General features: G+C 34.4%; 1 protein-coding gene across 7 annotated transcripts in view; it reads left to right on the plus strand.

Annotated features, from left to right (window-relative positions):
* The first annotated feature begins 629 nt into the window (after nucleotides 1-629).
* LOC25487128 (cytochrome P450 72A68-like) overlaps nucleotides 630-16,928 on the plus strand; it is a 39,192-nt gene continuing 22,893 nt past the window's right edge. The window contains exons 1-5 of one of the 7 annotated variants that reach the window (XM_039830671.1): nucleotides 630-1,004; nucleotides 2,619-2,836; nucleotides 2,993-3,237; nucleotides 3,567-3,954; nucleotides 4,034-4,655. In XM_039830671.1, the coding sequence (XP_039686605.1) occupies nucleotides 731-1,004; nucleotides 2,619-2,836; nucleotides 2,993-3,237; nucleotides 3,567-3,954; nucleotides 4,034-4,465 (1,557 nt within the window). In that variant the 5' untranslated portion in view covers nucleotides 630-730 and the 3' untranslated portion in view covers nucleotides 4,466-4,655. Of the gene's footprint in view, nucleotides 1,005-2,618; nucleotides 2,837-2,992; nucleotides 3,238-3,566; nucleotides 3,955-4,033; nucleotides 4,656-6,552; nucleotides 6,931-8,553; nucleotides 8,772-8,927; nucleotides 9,173-9,501; nucleotides 9,890-9,968; nucleotides 10,522-13,087; nucleotides 13,458-14,724; nucleotides 14,943-15,145; nucleotides 15,391-15,756; nucleotides 16,145-16,223; nucleotides 16,803-16,928 lie in introns of those variants that run through there. The other 6 variants (XM_039830670.1, XM_039830669.1, XM_013608986.3 and 3 more) reach the window with 6 other exon arrangements.

A 16,928-nucleotide genomic window follows, 5' to 3' on the forward strand; every position in this document is an offset into this window, starting at 1 on the left:
ATGATGTAATCTCTCGATTTGAATGAATGAATATCATTTTATTTTTATATAAAAAAAAAAAAGATATACTTCATCCGTTCCATATAAAATCAAAGAATTACAAAATCAAATCCAACAAAGGTTCCTTCTCCTTAGATAATTGTCTTGATATTAAACGTGAAACCGACAAAAAGTCTTCAATGACATATGGTGTTGACTGTATTCAGTGCATAAATTGACATACTCCCTCCATCTCAAATTATTATAAGAAGAAAAAAATCGCACTTATTAAAAAAATTAAAATACAAGAATAATTTTTTGTTTTTTTAAAAAAAGTTTTATAAGAAGATGTAAAAACAATTTTTATCGATTATTAATTTTTAAAAAAATGAAAGAAAGAGAAAATTAAATGTAATTTACATTTAATTTTATAAGAATAAACAAAAATAATATATATTTCTCTACTCCTAGAAAAATCTATATCATTTATGGGAGCAGAGAAGTAGAGAAGTAGTATATTTCAAAATGATATCAAGGAAATAACGACTTTTATTTATTTAGTTAGTTCTATCTCCTTCAACAAAAAATATTTATTTAGTTCTAATGTTAATTAATTGGTTAAGTGGTAAGTGGTACGGTACTACTACCGGTTAATGTCAATTTTAGACTATAAATAAATGAATGAATCTTATTATATCATCATCTTCCCCTGTTAATTTCTTTCATCCACCAATTATCACTCTACACAAAAATGGCTACAATTACATCCATAATTCTCTTCACCTTGTTGACACTCTTTTTCATATTGGCATGGAGGATTTTGAATTGGTTATGGTTGAAGCCAAAGAAGCTAGAGAAATTCCTAAGAGAACAAGGACTAAAAGGGAATTCATATAGGCTTTTAGTTGGAGACATGAATGATCTTCTTAAGATGAGAAAGGAAGCAACATCTAAGCCTATGAGTCTTTCTGATGATATTGCTCCTCGTGTGTTTACCTTTGTCCAACAAAGTGTTGCAAAACATGGTATGTCTCTTGTTATTCCTCTTTTTAATTTTTGATTTTACTACTCCCTCCGTCCCTGAATAAGTGACCTATTTGTAAAAAATATTTGTCCCACAATACTTGACCTTCTCAGATTTCTAGGCAAAATTTGACAGATTTACCCATTATAAATACTTTTTGTGGTCCCCATGTTAAAGTTTGTAGTGGAACAAAGAAAATAATCATTACTTAAAAGTGAAAAAGTTTCAAAATAATGACCCCCGTTTGGCTCCCGAATTGCAAAATGCCACCTTGCCTTGGCTTGGCTTGGCATGGGCAGGGGAAGGTCTAGTCCAGGCCGCGAAAAAAAAATCCAAACCGGTATGACCTTAATAATACGGGTGCGCAGGCGCGCGCGAGGAATTTCCGCCCCCCGACGTGGTTTGGCCCGAGCACGTGCTCCCAGCGAGATTTGGCCTACCACAAAAATTTCGACAACGCGGGCGCGCGCTGGAGATTTTTGCCTACGAAGGGCAACTCAGTAAAAGTATCACTCTCTTTCTTTCATCGTTACACTTTTCTTAATCTGTGTGAAATGGTCAAATAGGTCACTTATTCAGCGACGGAGGGAGTATATTTTATGATTGTTACTTTTTTCATAAACACTGATGAGTGTAAAATGAAACATGGTCTGAGAATGTGTTTATAGGTCAAGACAATCATCATCTCACAAGTTAGTTTTGTAATGATGAGTCAAACCTAATTTCAAAGTGGTATTAGAGTCTATTGATTTGGGCCACCCACTATTTATACACAAATCAAGCCCAACAATGTTTAACATGAGGTCCATCTTCACCTCAAATGCCGGTTTTTTGGAATTGTGTTAGGTCTGATCACAATTTATAAAATGGTATGAGAGCCTTCTCCAAATTCAATTGAACTACGTGCTAGCAGGTTTCCGCTATATTACAAATTGCATTGCATTCAACCATCTACTAATTAACAAGCATCCTAATTCCCAGCTGACTTCCTAGTACTGTATCAGCTTCGACAACAAAAAATATTAGGGATGGATCATGAACCAAATTTTTTTATAAGGCCAATAATTTCCTCTTAAATTGATAGCATGTTTTTATAGAATAGTTTTCTTATCCAATTTAAGTAGCATATTGCTTTGGAATGAACAACATATATTTATGGTTTATCAAACTTTGATATTAATCATTAACATTCTGGTCACTGATCTTGCTGGCCAGTAGGCGGCTCAAAACATTACAACATTGCTATTCCTTCCAATATGTTACTATTCTGCTTCAGAATGATATGATTTCCTTGTTTATTCATGAGGTGTCGGTTCAGTGAAAGAGTTTGATCCTGCGGTCTATGGCTTCGCTCCGGCGGGTATCACTTCACAAATTGGCTATGGCATTCATTAAAAAATCCGCCACACCATTTGGCCATGGCCTGCATTTAACAACACTCTTCCCTTTACAATACTATCCCGCACCATATTCACTTTGGTGATTTTTTAAATTGGCATTAATACCAAAAGTTATGTATTCAAAGATTGTGAAAGAAAATAGTACATTATAATAAATTCCTTATTCTCATCAGTTCCTGATGTTTATATACTTTTTTCATATCTTCGGCATGCAGGAAAGAACTCTTTTATCTGGTTTGGACCAACACCACGGGTAAACTTAACAGATCCTGAGCTAATTAGAGATGTATTTAACAAAATGTACGACTTCCAAAAGCCTATTGCGAATCCGCTTGGAAAGTTACTAGCTAATGGTCTTATAAGTCATGAGGGAGAACAGTGGAGCAAGCACAGAAAGATTATCAACCCTGCATTCCATTTAGAAAAATTGAAGGAAAGTTTCCCTTTACTTGATATAGAATCCAATTGTGTTTATCTAGGCCGCAACATATAACTTTTCAAGCATCACAATTAGGTTTATAAGAAAACATGATTTGAATTCTTAATGCACATGTGCTTAGTTTAACACCTCTTTGTCTCTTACAAACAGATCATGTTACCAATATACCTCAAAAGTTGCGATGATCTGATTAGCAAATGGGAGAAAATGTTGGCTTCAGATGGATCATGTGAAATGGACGTATGGCCTTTCCTTCAAAATTTGGCGAGTGATGTTATTTCTCGAGCTGCATTTGGAAGTAGTTATGAAGAGGGAAAAAGAATATTTCAACTTCAAACCGAACAAGCCAAACTTACAATGTCAGTTATGACGAAAGTTTACATCCCTGGATGGAGGTAAGATTAATATTTATATCACAAGTTGAATTCGAAAATGCTATATTTTGGATAAAACTAAGCACTAGATTCTAGTGATACAGTAAATGGAGATTTGGCTCCTCTAAAATTAAGTTAAAATAAAGTAAGAAGACCAGAATAAAATATTTCAACGCATGTCACATGGTTTGTTATACTTGTGCTTGTAATAACAACCATTGATTTATTAATCAATGGTTTATAGTATTGTATACTCTAAAGTGAGTTGTTCACTTTGGAGGAGTAAGATCAAGGAAATAGCATTCCCTTCAGATCATTTGAATTACATACCAATTATGTTTATTTTGAAGGTTTCTACCAACTACTACACATAGGAGAATGAAAGAAATTGACCGAGACGTTAAAGCGTCGCTTACAGATATGATTAACAAGAGAGAAAGAGCACTAAAGGCAGGTGAAGCCACTAAGGATGACTTATTAGGTATACTTTTAGAGTCAAATCACAAAGAAATGGAAGAACACGGCAACAATAAGAATGTTGGAATGAGTCTTGATGATGTAATAGAGGAATGCAAGCTCTTCTACTTTGCAGGCCAAGAGACCACTTCTGTTTTGCTTGTTTGGACAATGGTGTTGTTGAGTAGGTACCCTGATTGGCAAGAACGTGCAAGGGAAGAAGTATTACAAGTTTTTGGCAACAATAAACCTGACTTTGACGGGCTAAGTCATCTTAAGATCGTAAGTATTATGTACTTCCCTTCATGTTAAACAATATATGCCGTCATACTTAACATTGATGTAACTCTTTTTGATACAGGTCACTATGATTTTGTACGAGGTTCTTAGGTTATACCCACCAGCAATCGCGCTTGCTCGAAGTGTTCACAAAGATGTGATACTTGGAAACCTAGCATTGCCAGCCGGAGTGCAGGTTTTCTTATCGATAATTTTGGTTCACCATGACATAGAACTATGGGGTGATGATGCTAAGGTGTTCAATCCCGAGAGATTTTCAGAAGGTGTTTTAAAAGCAACAAATGGAAGAAATTCATTTTTTCCATTTGGAGGGGGTCCTAGAATTTGCATTGGACAAAACTTTTCTATGTTGGAAGCAAAGATGGCAATAGCAATGATTTTACAACGTTTCGACTTCGAACTTTCTCCAAGTTATGCTCATGCCCCGGCCACAGTAATTACGCTTCAGCCACAATATGGTGCTCATATAATTCTACGTAAAGTGGAATTGTAAAATTTATAATTTGCTTATTCCACTATTAGAATGATTGCAATTATTGAAATATATATCGTTTCCTTTTATTATTATTCTTCTTTGATGGTTGTTTATTTTTCATTATGTCACCTTAAATTAAGTTGTTGATTAGTTGTATTCTCTCCTATAAAAGGAGCACCATTCTTATTGAATAAAATACTTTGAAGAATATAGAGTAATTTCTACATGGTATTAGAGCCCCCGATTTCGGGGGTCTTGCTTCCCGCATAAACCCTAGCCGCCATTAATACGACATCTTTTTTTTTTTTTTTTTTTTTTGGTTTTTGATATCCAGCAACACTGTTCATCGATACCGGCACTGTTCATACGAGGTACTGTTCACGTCATACTTTTTTTTTATCAAAGCTAGAAAAATTAAATTGTAAAACAGAAGATGCCTGAATCGTTTACAACAAAAACTGGCCAACTATGACCATACTCAACTAAAACAAATCTCAATTAAAACAACATATATGTATAGAAGCAAATCAACTGGCTAGACTAAGCTGCCAAAGTCCAAACAACTAGCTACTTGCACATATTAAGAAGCATATTTTGGATTGTTTTTTATTACACCCTTTTTGGAACGAGTTTGGATGTGCTCACTACTTGTGATGCCATCCGAGCCTTTGCCTCTTGCAGAGCTGCTACTCTTTCTTGATATCCTGCTGGACTTAGGTTAGTGAATAGCATCTGGTTGTGCCATCAAGAACTTCAGAGCCACAGGGTGCATATTCATCATTTCAGTGTCAGTGTCAAGGTCCATAGTGCCATCTGTCGTGTGGTCAGAATCCACCACGTCCCTCCAAAATTTGCTAAGAATTTGGGCACTTTTCTTGGCTACAGTAGAAACATTTTTAGAGCCACCAATAGCATGAAACCAATAAATCAACATTCTCGAGTTCAACATTTAATGCCTCCTCTGGAACCTCAACATTATCTGTTGTTAACAAGGCAAAAGAGTTTTGCAATTCGACCTCCGAATCAGACTTATAGGCAGGTTCTGACGGATCAGAGGAGTGTATAACAGGAACAATGATGCTATGAACAGAAGAAGATTGCAATTCAATAGGAAAAGTTTCAGCCAAAACAGGACGAGATTGCTCTCGATTAAACTCTACAACTTCAGAACGGATGCCAACACCCACATTCTGAGGTTGTGCATTCTGCTTATGTTGCATCCAAGACGAAGAATCAGCGCCTGGGAATGAATGCTTCTTACTGATCAACTCTGCGCCAATTCCTTGAAAATTGGAACCATGCTTTTTTTTTATAACCCTGAAGAAAATCCCGATTCTTTTTTATAAAAAAAAAAATAATAATTTTTTTTACCACATGTGACGTGGCATGACACGTGATAGTGTCACGTAGACAGTCAAATGTCACGTCATGTTGACTAACAGAAGAATTTGACGGAGGAGATAAATTGATTAATGTTATACAATTTAAAATGATAATTGAAGTTTTGTTAATGTTACGGAGGTAATTGACGAAGCTTACAATTTCAGAAATTAATTGTCTATTTACTCTAGTAAGTAGTCTTAAAAGGACAAATTCTTATACACCCACCAATAAAGATAAGTAGAGTAGACTGTACTAAATTGATATCAATCAAAATCATTCATTTATCTTATAATACTGTAATACTATTTTTGTTGATGATATAACATCAAATGTTTGAAAACTTAGTGTCCCACGACCATAGAACCAACCACTTAATATACAATCTCAAACATTCAATATTATGAAAGATGCTTTAAGAAAATCCAAAAAGAATAAGCCATTCCAATATGACTAAATAATTGGAATAAATTATTCCGCAATAGTGGCCTTATAACATAACTCATTTGATTGAGATATTGTATTGTACTATGTAAAAGTCGGAATTTTACCCATGAAATCTTCGATTATTGACGGTGGATTCTAAGTTTCTAACCAATAAAAAATAATTCTGCGGCCGACTAATTTTAAAAGAAATCCAAAAAAAGTATGTTATTAGATAATTGTCTTTATCTTAAATAAATGCAAAACCGACAAAAAGTCATCAATGACATATGGTGTGGACTTTGGACTGTATTCAGTGCAGAACAACCAAATTAATTGATCTTATTGTATTAATCATCTTCCCCTACTAATTTCTTTCATCCACCAATTATCACTCTACACAAAAATGGCTACAATTACATCCATAATTCTCTTCACCTTGTTGACACTCTTTTTCATATTGGCATGGAGGATTTTGAATTGGTTATGGTTGAAGCCAAAGAAGCTAGAGAAATTCCTAAGAGAACAAGGACTAAAAGGGAATTCATATAGGCTTTTAGTTGGAGACATGAATGATCTTCTTAAGATGAGAAAGGAAGCAACATCTAAACCTATGAATCTTTCTGATGATATTGTTCCTCGTGTGTTTTCCTTTGTCCAACAAAGTGTTGCAAAACATGGTATGTCTCTCTTCTTACTCCTCTTTTTAATTTCTAGTTTTACTATATTTATATAATGAAGAATAACAATAAAGTACTAGTTTAGTTTCCCTCAACTATACTAGTTAGTAATAAAAAAATCAATTTGTAAAATTCTATAAAAATAATAGAATTTTTTTTTTTTTTAGATTAACAGTGAGGAGTGTAAAGTGAGGGAAGGTCTGACAATATTTTTACTTAAGTACAGACAATCTCCATCTCATAAACCAACTTTGTAAGGATGATTTAAACTCAATTTTAAAATGGTATTAGAGTCTATGGATTCGGGACACCCAACATTTATACACAAACCAAGCCCAAAAGTGATGGAAGTGAGGGGTGTGTTGGGAAAAACTTAAATCCCACATTGAAAAGATAAGAATTATGATAAGAGTTTATAAAAAGAGGCACCCCTCACCTTACAAGCCAGTTTATAAGGTTGAGTTAGGGTCAATATCAAAATATAAAATGGCATTAGAGTTTCAAAATCTAACATGGTATCATAGTTTATCAATTCGCGCCACCCACCATTTATACACGCACCAAACCGAATAGTGTTGTGTCGGGGCCAACCACAATTTCTAACATGGCATCAGAGCCTCCAAAAGGTTTCCGCCATCAAATTACAAATTGCATTGCATTCAACTATCTACTAGTTGACAACCATCCTATTTCCTAATTGACTTCCCTGTTATTTCCAACTGAGTAATTTTGTTGGTTACTCTCATTGTAATTCTCTGTATCAGCTTCCACCACTTAAAGTTAAGGAGTGGATCAAGAACCAAATTTTTTGATTAAAGCCAATATAAATACCAACACATAAATTGCACTTACTGACTGATACTAAACTGACATTATCAGGATATAATTTCCTCTTAAATTGATAGCATGTTTTTATAAAATAGTATTCTGATCCAAATTTACTCCCTCCGGTCACATTTATAAGCAAAAAACAACTTTTTAGGTTCATTCAATAATTAATGTATCTGACCTTTATATAGACTAGATACATTAGTTATTCAATAAACCTAAACAATTTTTTTTGCTTATAAATGTGACCAGAAAGAATGTAGTTAATACTTATTTCTTTGAAATGAATGACATCGGTTTATCAAACTTTGATGTTAATCATTAAGATTCATAGTCTTCATGATTGTGATTTTGATCACTGATCATGCTGGGCAGTAGGCTCAAAACATTACAACATTGCTATTCCTTCCAATATGTTACTAGCCTGAATTAAAATGATATTACTTCCTTGTTTGTTCATGAGGTGTCAGTTCAGTGAAAAGAGTTTGATTATGTGGTCTATTGCTTCGCTATGGCGGGTTATGACTTCACAAATTGGCTATGGCATTCATAAAAAAACCAGCCACACCATTTGGCCATCGCCGCCATTTAACAACACTGTATGTTTTACAATACTATCCTGCACCTTGTTCACTTTGGTGATTTTTCAAATTGGCAATAATACCTAAATATATAATATAAACACTTAAAGTTCTGTATTCAAAGATTCCGGAAGCAAATAGTACACTATAATAAGTTGCTAATTCTCATCAATTCTTGATATTTATATACTTTTTTCATATCTTCGGCGTGCAGGAAAGAACTCTTTTATCTGGTTTGGACCAACACCAAGGGTGAACATAACAGATCCTGATATGATTAGAGATGTATTTAACAAAATGTACGACTTCCAAAAGCCTAATGCGAATCCGCTTGGAAAGTTACTAGCTAATGGCCTTGCAAGTCATGAGGGAGAACAGTGGAGCAAGCACAGAAAGATTATCAACCCTGCATTCCATGTAGAAAAATTGAAGGAAAGTTTCCCTTTACTAGATATAGAATCCAATTGTGTTTATCTAGTCCGCAACATATAATTGTTCAAGCATCACAATTAGGTTTATAAGAAAACATGATTTGAATTCTTAATGCACATGTGCTTAGTTTAACACCTCTTTGTCTCTTACAAACAGATCATGTTACCAATATTCCTCAAAAGCTGCGATGATCTGATTAGCAAATGGGAGGGAATGTTGGCTTCAGATGGATCATGTGAAATGGATGTATGGCCTTTCCTTCAAAATTTCGCCAGCGATGTTATTTCTCGAGCTGCATTTGGAAGTAGTTATGAAGAGGGAAAAAGAATATTTCAACTTCAAACCGAACAAGCCAAACTTACAATGTCACTTATGACAAAAGTTTACATCCCTGGATGGAGGTAAGATTAATATTTATATCACAAGTTGAATTTGAAAAAGCTATATTTTGGATAAAACTAAGCACTAGATTATAGTGATACAGTAAATGGATATTTGGATCCTCTAAAATTAAGTTAAAATAAAGTAAGAATACCAAAAGATAATATTTCAACGCATGTCACATGGTTTGTTATACTTGTGCTTGTAATAACAACCATTGATTAATTAATCAATGGTTTATAGTATTGAATACTCTGAAGTGAATTGTTCACTTTGGAAGAGTAAGATCAATGAAATAGCATTCTATTCAGATCATTTGAATTACATAATAATTATGTTTATTTTGAAGGTTTCTACCAACTACTACACATAGGAGAATGAAAGAAATTGAAAGAGACGTAAAAGCTTCGCTTACAGATATAATTAACAAGAGAGAAAGAGCACTGAATGCAGGTAAAGCTACTAAGGATGACTTATTAGGTATACTTTTGGAGTCAAATCATAAAGAAATGGAAGAACATGGCAACAATAAGAATGTTGGAATGAGTCTTGATGATGTAATAGAGGAATGCAAGCTCTTCTACTTTGCCGGGCAAGAGACCACTTCTGTTTTGCTTGTTTGGACAATGGTGTTGTTGAGTAGGTATCCGGATTGGCAAGCACGTGCAAGGGACGAAGTATTGCAGGTCTTTGGCAACAATAAACCCGAATTTGACGGGCTAAGTCATCTTAAGATCGTAAGTATTATGTACTTCCCTCCATATTAAGCAATATATGCCGTGATGCTTACCATTGACATAATCTTTTTTGATACAGGTCACCATGATTTTGTATGAGGTTCTTAGGTTATACCCACCAGTAATCGCGCTTACTCGAAGTGCTCACAAAGATATGACACTTGGAAACCTAACATTACCTGCAGGAGTGCAGGTTTTCTTATCGATAATTTTGGTTCACCATGACATAGAACTATGGGGTGAAGATGCTAAGGTGTTCAATCCCGAGAGATTTTCAGAAGGTGTTTTAAAAGCAACAAATGGAAGAAATTCATTTTTTCCATTTGGAGGGGGTCCTAGAATTTGCATTGGACAGAACTTTTCCATGTTGGAAGCAAAGATGGCAATAGCAATGATTTTACAACGTTTCTCATTTGAACTTTCTCCATCTTATGCTCATGCCCCGGCTACGGTAATTACGCTTCAGCCACAATATGGTGCTCATATAATTCTACGTAAAGTGGAATTGTAAAATTTATAATTTGCTTATTCCACTATTAGAATGCTTGTAATGATGCTTATAAAAAAAATAAAAAATCCTATGATGTAAAATAGAAAGCTCATAGTATAATAAAAGAATATTTGTTCTGAGATATCAACCCTTTAAGTGGATCCCTATACCTACCCTGCAGGAAGCCATATTGTTTATGTACAGGTTGGAAATTGGCATGTATGATGTAAGTGTTCTTCCCAAACAAAAAGTTGTCTATGCCAAGTTAAGTTCCACTCCCTTGAAATAATGTTTCCCTCCATCAGTTCTCCCACACCAGCCTCTCGACTGTTCCCTACCCTTCTCAAAACCTACGGATTAAACCAACCTTGCCCACCAAACATATCAAAATTAACAATATTTTTCCACTACCTTGATGTATGTCTCGGCCACTCCACATCTCCACCTCCATCCACCTCATCACTCCAAAACCATATTTCTCTATTAGCGCATCTTTCCAAAGAGCCCCTTCCCGTCCAATAACATTCATCTCCATTTAGCCAATAAACTTACATTAACCACCCGGATATCACTCACTCTAAGATCTCCATTCTCCTTCCTTTGACACACCGACTTCAATTTGACCCAACTAATTTTCCTACCTCCTCCCACACCACTCCAAAAAAACTCTCTTTGGATCCTAACAAACTTTTTCCACACCGCTACATGCATCTTCAAAAATAATAAAAAGAAGATAGGTATTGAATTCAATACGGAATTAATAAGAACAACTCTACCTCGAAGACTGATATATTTGTGCCCCCACGAATTCAACTTTCGGTTTAGAAGATCCAATATTGGTTTTCATTGTTGTCAAAATCCTGATTTAAATTCTAAAATCTAGGATTTTTCGACTTTCTTCGCCTTCAACGACTCAAATCCATAGTAGAATCTCAAAATAGACAAAATCCATCGATTTTGATTGCAATTTTACGATTTCTTATAAACTAAGTCATTTATTACTATATACCATTTATAACAGGCTTAAATGTGAAAATAGTCCCTGCAAATATCTGACATTTTGGTTTTAGTCCCTGTAAAAGTATTTTTTTGATTTTAGTCCCTGTAAAAACAAAAATTTGGTTTTGGTCCTTGGTATTTTGTTTTAGTCCTTGTAAAATTGATTCATATTGGATTTGGTCCTTGTAATATGTAGAATATTTGATTTTAGTCCCTCAAAATGAGGACTAAAATGAATATTATAAGCACCAATTTCAATATGAAATGATTTTACAAGGATTAAAACAAAATAACAAAGACCAAAACCAAAAATTCTATATTTGCAGGGACTAAAACCAAAAAAATATTTTTACAGGGACTAAAACCAAAATGTCAGATATTTGCCGGGACCATTTCCATATTTAAGCCTTTATAACATATATTTAGTATTAATTTTTTGGGGTAAAATCCATCTATTTTGATTGCGATTTTACAATTTCCTATATCGATTCTATAAAAGTCCTTGAGTAAAATCATTCGATTTTGATTGCGATTTTATGAGTCCCGATTTTTCTATTGCTTTTCGACCTGAAGTAATGTCCCGATTTTGACAACCTTACCGGTTCCCACGTTAACATACTCTTGCCTTTGCACCCACTGGTAACCAAAAGTACTTAAAAGGAATACTACCTTGACTACAATTCAAGAACGTGCACACCATATCCATAAACTCCAACACTACATTAACCCCTATCAAACAACTCTTTGAAAAATTGATCTTCAACCCGGACGCCATCTCAAAACCTTTCAAACGAGCTTTTAGAGTCCAAAGATTGTTCATTGTTGCCTTCCCAATACAAAGAGTGTCATCCGCATACTGGAAATGAGACACCTCTACATTTTCACTAGAAAACTGAAAGTCTTCAAACATGTTTAGAGATACTACATTCTGCATCAACCCGCTAAAACCTTCCGCCACGAATAAAAACAAAAAAGGTGCTAGCAGATCTCCTTGTTTAAGCCCCTTTTCAATACTAATTTCGTCTGTTGGACTACCATTAACAAGAATTGACATGCTCCCACCCACACACACCTTCGTCCAAGCCATTCATTTTGAACAAAAACCTACTCTCCTCAACATATACTCCAAAAATCCCCAACCCACCGAGTCATAAGCCTTCTCAAAATCAACCTTTAGAATCAAACATTCTCGGTACATTTTCTTAGCATAATCCACGAATTCAATTAGAGTTTAATGATTTCGTCGTGGTTTTAAATTGCGGTTTCGGTCTTGGTCGTTGCAATTGTGGACAGTAGGTTTCGGATGCCGTTGCAGAGGCTATCACAACGACGATATTGTGGCCGTAGTTGCGGATGCCGTCCGAAATTGTGGTTGTCGCTGCTCTCACCAGGAATCTAACCAGATGATTTCCACCGGAATGGGCAAACCTCAGTGATTTTTGTTAAATCCTAAGAAGGTATTATTTTGTATGCTTTATGTCTCGGTCATTATGTGCCATCTTCACTCTCATTTCTATGCATATAAACACAGTGGCTTGAATTAATATTTTTCTAAAGCATATAATAAAGTATTAAAAAGTTAGGTCATAATATTAATAGTGCTACTAATATGAAATGTGAAACCAACAAAATTCTTAGTCAAGGACATGTGTCGTAACGTCAAAAGAAAAGGACATGTGTCGTGGACTTTATAAAGTGCAGCATATCAAATCAAATCATACTTCTTTCCTTCTCACCGAAATCTCTTCTTCTTTTATCATCTTCTCCTACTTTCTTTTTTCCACCAATTATTACTCTACACAGAAATGGCTACAACTACAGCAATAATTCTCTTCACCTTGATGACACTTTCTCTCATATGGGCATGGAGAATTTTGAATTGGATATGGTTGAAGCCAAAAAAGCTAGAAAAAGAGCTCAGAGAACAAGGACTTAAAGGAAATTCATACAGACTTTTAGTTGGAGACATAAAAGATCTTCTTAAGATAAGAAAGGAAGCAACATCTAAACCTATGAATCTTTCTGATGATATTGTGCCTCGAGTGTATTCCTTTGTCCAACAAACTGTTGCAAAACATGGTATGTCCCTTTTTATACAAACTCTCATCTTTATTAATTATTCAATTTTTCATTGAAAAATCCCTTTAATCAGGGCCGTTCCTAGAGTTTTGCAGGTCTTAGACATAGTATGAGAAAATGGTCCCTTACATAACATATTTTAATTTTTTTTAGCTTGATTTTATCAGATGTTCTTTTTGTTTTTTCCCCGCTTTTTACTACCAAAAAAGAAAAAAAAACAAAAAATGATGAGTGGGCCGCATGATCCTAAACCCCTTGTAGACTAATAGTGCCACACTTAGGGGTTTGAGTAACTTGCATGATTTGAATTAAGGGTAGAAGGAATTGAAGGTTCGGGTTTAAACCTAAAGGAAGCAATGAATATTAGTCTATAACTAATTAGTCATAAAAAAAAAAATGCTCCACTTAATTATTATCATCATTAATTGCTGGAATTTAGATATATTTGCGTGATAAAGAGGGACAATAGATAACTAGTTTAGTGTCCTTCGATTGTACTTCCTCTGGATTCTGGATTCTATTATAAGATAAAGTTCATTTTTTAGATTTATTTTAATAAATGATGTATTTAATCCCTCTGGTTTCTATTATAAGATAAAGTTCATTTTTTAGATTTATTCAATAAATGATGTATTTAGTCCCTAATATAAATTAAATACATCATTTATTAGATAAACTTAAAAAGTTAACTTTCTCTTAAAATAGAGATCGAAGTAGTACCTGTTAGTAATAAAAAAAAAAACATTTTCTCAAGTTGTATAAAATTAGGAGAGAATTCGCAATACCTAAATTAATAGAAACGTTAGCCAAATGTCATGTGGTCACCCTTAAAAATATGTCATGTGGGCAAAACAGTTTCTTATTTTGTCATTCTTTATAATGCATAGATTTAGACTTGGTCCTTAGATTAATCTCATAGCTATGATTCAGCCAAGAGATAGGAGGGTTATGGAGGATCCAGTTGCGCCTTGCGAGTAAGAGTTGCCAAACCATATTGCAGCCGTAGAGGATCCAAACACCGAGGATCATAACAATAGTTCATACTTATAGGACAACCATCAGAGTAATCTAACATTATTTTTCTTTTGGATGTAAAATCATCTCATTTTCCACTAAATGTATAAAGAATACTTCTCTTGCAGAGGGAACATACAGAAGAACTGACTTTGGATTATATCCTAATTCGTAACTAACTTCTTACCTATGACTCTGGTTATTCTCATCAATTCGCGATGTTTAATACTTTTTGCATATCCTTGGCATGCAGGAAAGAACTCTTTTATCTGGTTTGGACCAACACCAAGGGTGAACATAACAGATCCTGAGCAAATTAAAGATGTAATTAACAAAATTTACGACTTCCAAAAGCCTAATGTGAACCCGCTTGTCAGGTTACTAGGTTGTGGTCTTGTATGTCTTGAGGGAGAACAGTGGAGCAAGCACAGAAAGATAATAAATCCTGCATTCCATTTAGAAAAATTGAAGGTAAGTTTCCCTTTACTACGTAGAGAATCCAATTGTGCTTATCTAGTCCGAAACATATAGTTTTGCAAGCATCACAAGTTAGGTTTATTAAAAAAAAAAAAACATGCTTTGAATTCTTAATCTTAAACCTCTTTAGTTTAAGGAATAAAAATATAAAAAAAAAATATAAAAAATCTAACACCTCTTTGTCTCTTACAAAACAGATCATATTACCAATATTCCACAAAAGTTGCGATGATTTGATTAGCAAATGGGAGAAAATGTTGTCGTCAGATGGATCATGTGAAATGGACGTATGGCCTTTCCTTCAAAATTTGGCCAGTGATCTTATTTCTCGAGCAGCGTTTGGAAGTAGTTATGAAGAGGGAAAAAGAATATTTCAACTTCAAACCGAACAAGCTGAACTTACAACAAAAATTATCGAGAAAGTTTATATCCCTGGATGGAGGTGAGACTAATTTTTAAATTGCAAGTTAAATATGAAAATGATTCATTTTGGATAAACTATTTAGAAATAAGAACCATCATTAAGGAACAGTGTGTTATATATTCTGTGCTGATTCATTATTGATTATTCTAATGGAAAGATAGTACAAACTAAAGTATGAAGACCAAAAGGTACTATTTCAACACATTCTTAGACACACATGATAGTTTATACATGTGCTTGTTAACTATTATTTATGGATCGATGGTTTAGTATTACTTTTTTTATACACTAAAGTTAATTGCTCGCTTTGGAGGAGTAAGATCCGTGAAATAACATTCTCTACATATCACATTAATTATGAGACTAATCATGTTTATTTTGAAGGTTTCTACCAACTACTACCCCTAGGAGAATGAAAGAAATTGAAAGAGACGTAAGAGCTTCGCTTACAGATATGATTAACACGAGAGAGAGAGCACTAATGGCAGGTGAAGCAACAAAGGATGATTTGTTAGGTATACTTTTAGAGTCAAATCACAAAGAAATGGAAGAACATGACAACAATAAGAATGTTGGAATGAGTCTTGACGATGTAATAGAGGAATGCAAGCTATTCTACTTTGCAGGTGCAGAGACAACTTCTGTTTTGCTTGTTTGGACAATAGTGTTGTTGAGTAGGTACCCTGATTGGCAAGCACGTGCAAGGGAGGAAGTATTACAAGTATTTGGCAACAATAAACCCGATTTTGATGGGCTAAGTCATCTTAAGATTGTAAGTATTGTGTTCTTCCCTTCATATTAAACTATATATAACTTCATACTTACGATTGACATAACCTTTTTTGAGACAGGTCACGATGATTTTGTACGAGGTTCTTAGGTTATACCCACCAGTAATCGAACTTGCTCGAAGTGTTCACAAAGATGTGAAACTTGGAAACCTAACATTACCTGCCGGAGTGCAAATTACCTTACCGATAGTTTTAGTTCACCATGACTCCGAACTATGGGGTGACGATGCTAAGGTGTTCAATCCTGAGAGATTTTCTGAAGGTGTTTTGAAAGCAACAAATGGAAGAAATTCATTTGTTCCATTTGGAGGGGGTCCTAGAATTTGCATTGGACAGAACTTTTCTATGTTGGAAGCAAAGATGGCGATAGCAATGATTTTACAACGTTTCTCATTCGAACTTTCTCCATCTTATGCTCATGCCCCGACTGCATTAATTACCCTTCAACCACAATACGGTGCTCATATAATTCTACGTAAAGTGGAATTGTAAAATTTATAATTTGCCTATTCCACTAATGTTGCTTATTCAAAAAAAACTTAAGATGCCTGTAATGTTGCTTATTCAAAAAACTTAAGATGCATGTTTTTGACTTTATATGAAGGGTTGTAATATAATAATAAAGTATTTGTTCAGAGATATTAACCCTTTAAGTGATCTCTATATTTCAACGGATTAGTCTTTGACGTATAGTCAAAAATGCCATGAGTGCATCGAAAAACCTTTTTCAAATACTATCAAATGTAGGGGTGTGCAAATGGATTA

Source organism: Medicago truncatula, chromosome 2 (assembly GCF_003473485.1).
Source record: "Medicago truncatula cultivar Jemalong A17 chromosome 2, MtrunA17r5.0-ANR, whole genome shotgun sequence".
Classification (NCBI taxonomy): domain Eukaryota; kingdom Viridiplantae; phylum Streptophyta; class Magnoliopsida; order Fabales; family Fabaceae; genus Medicago; species Medicago truncatula.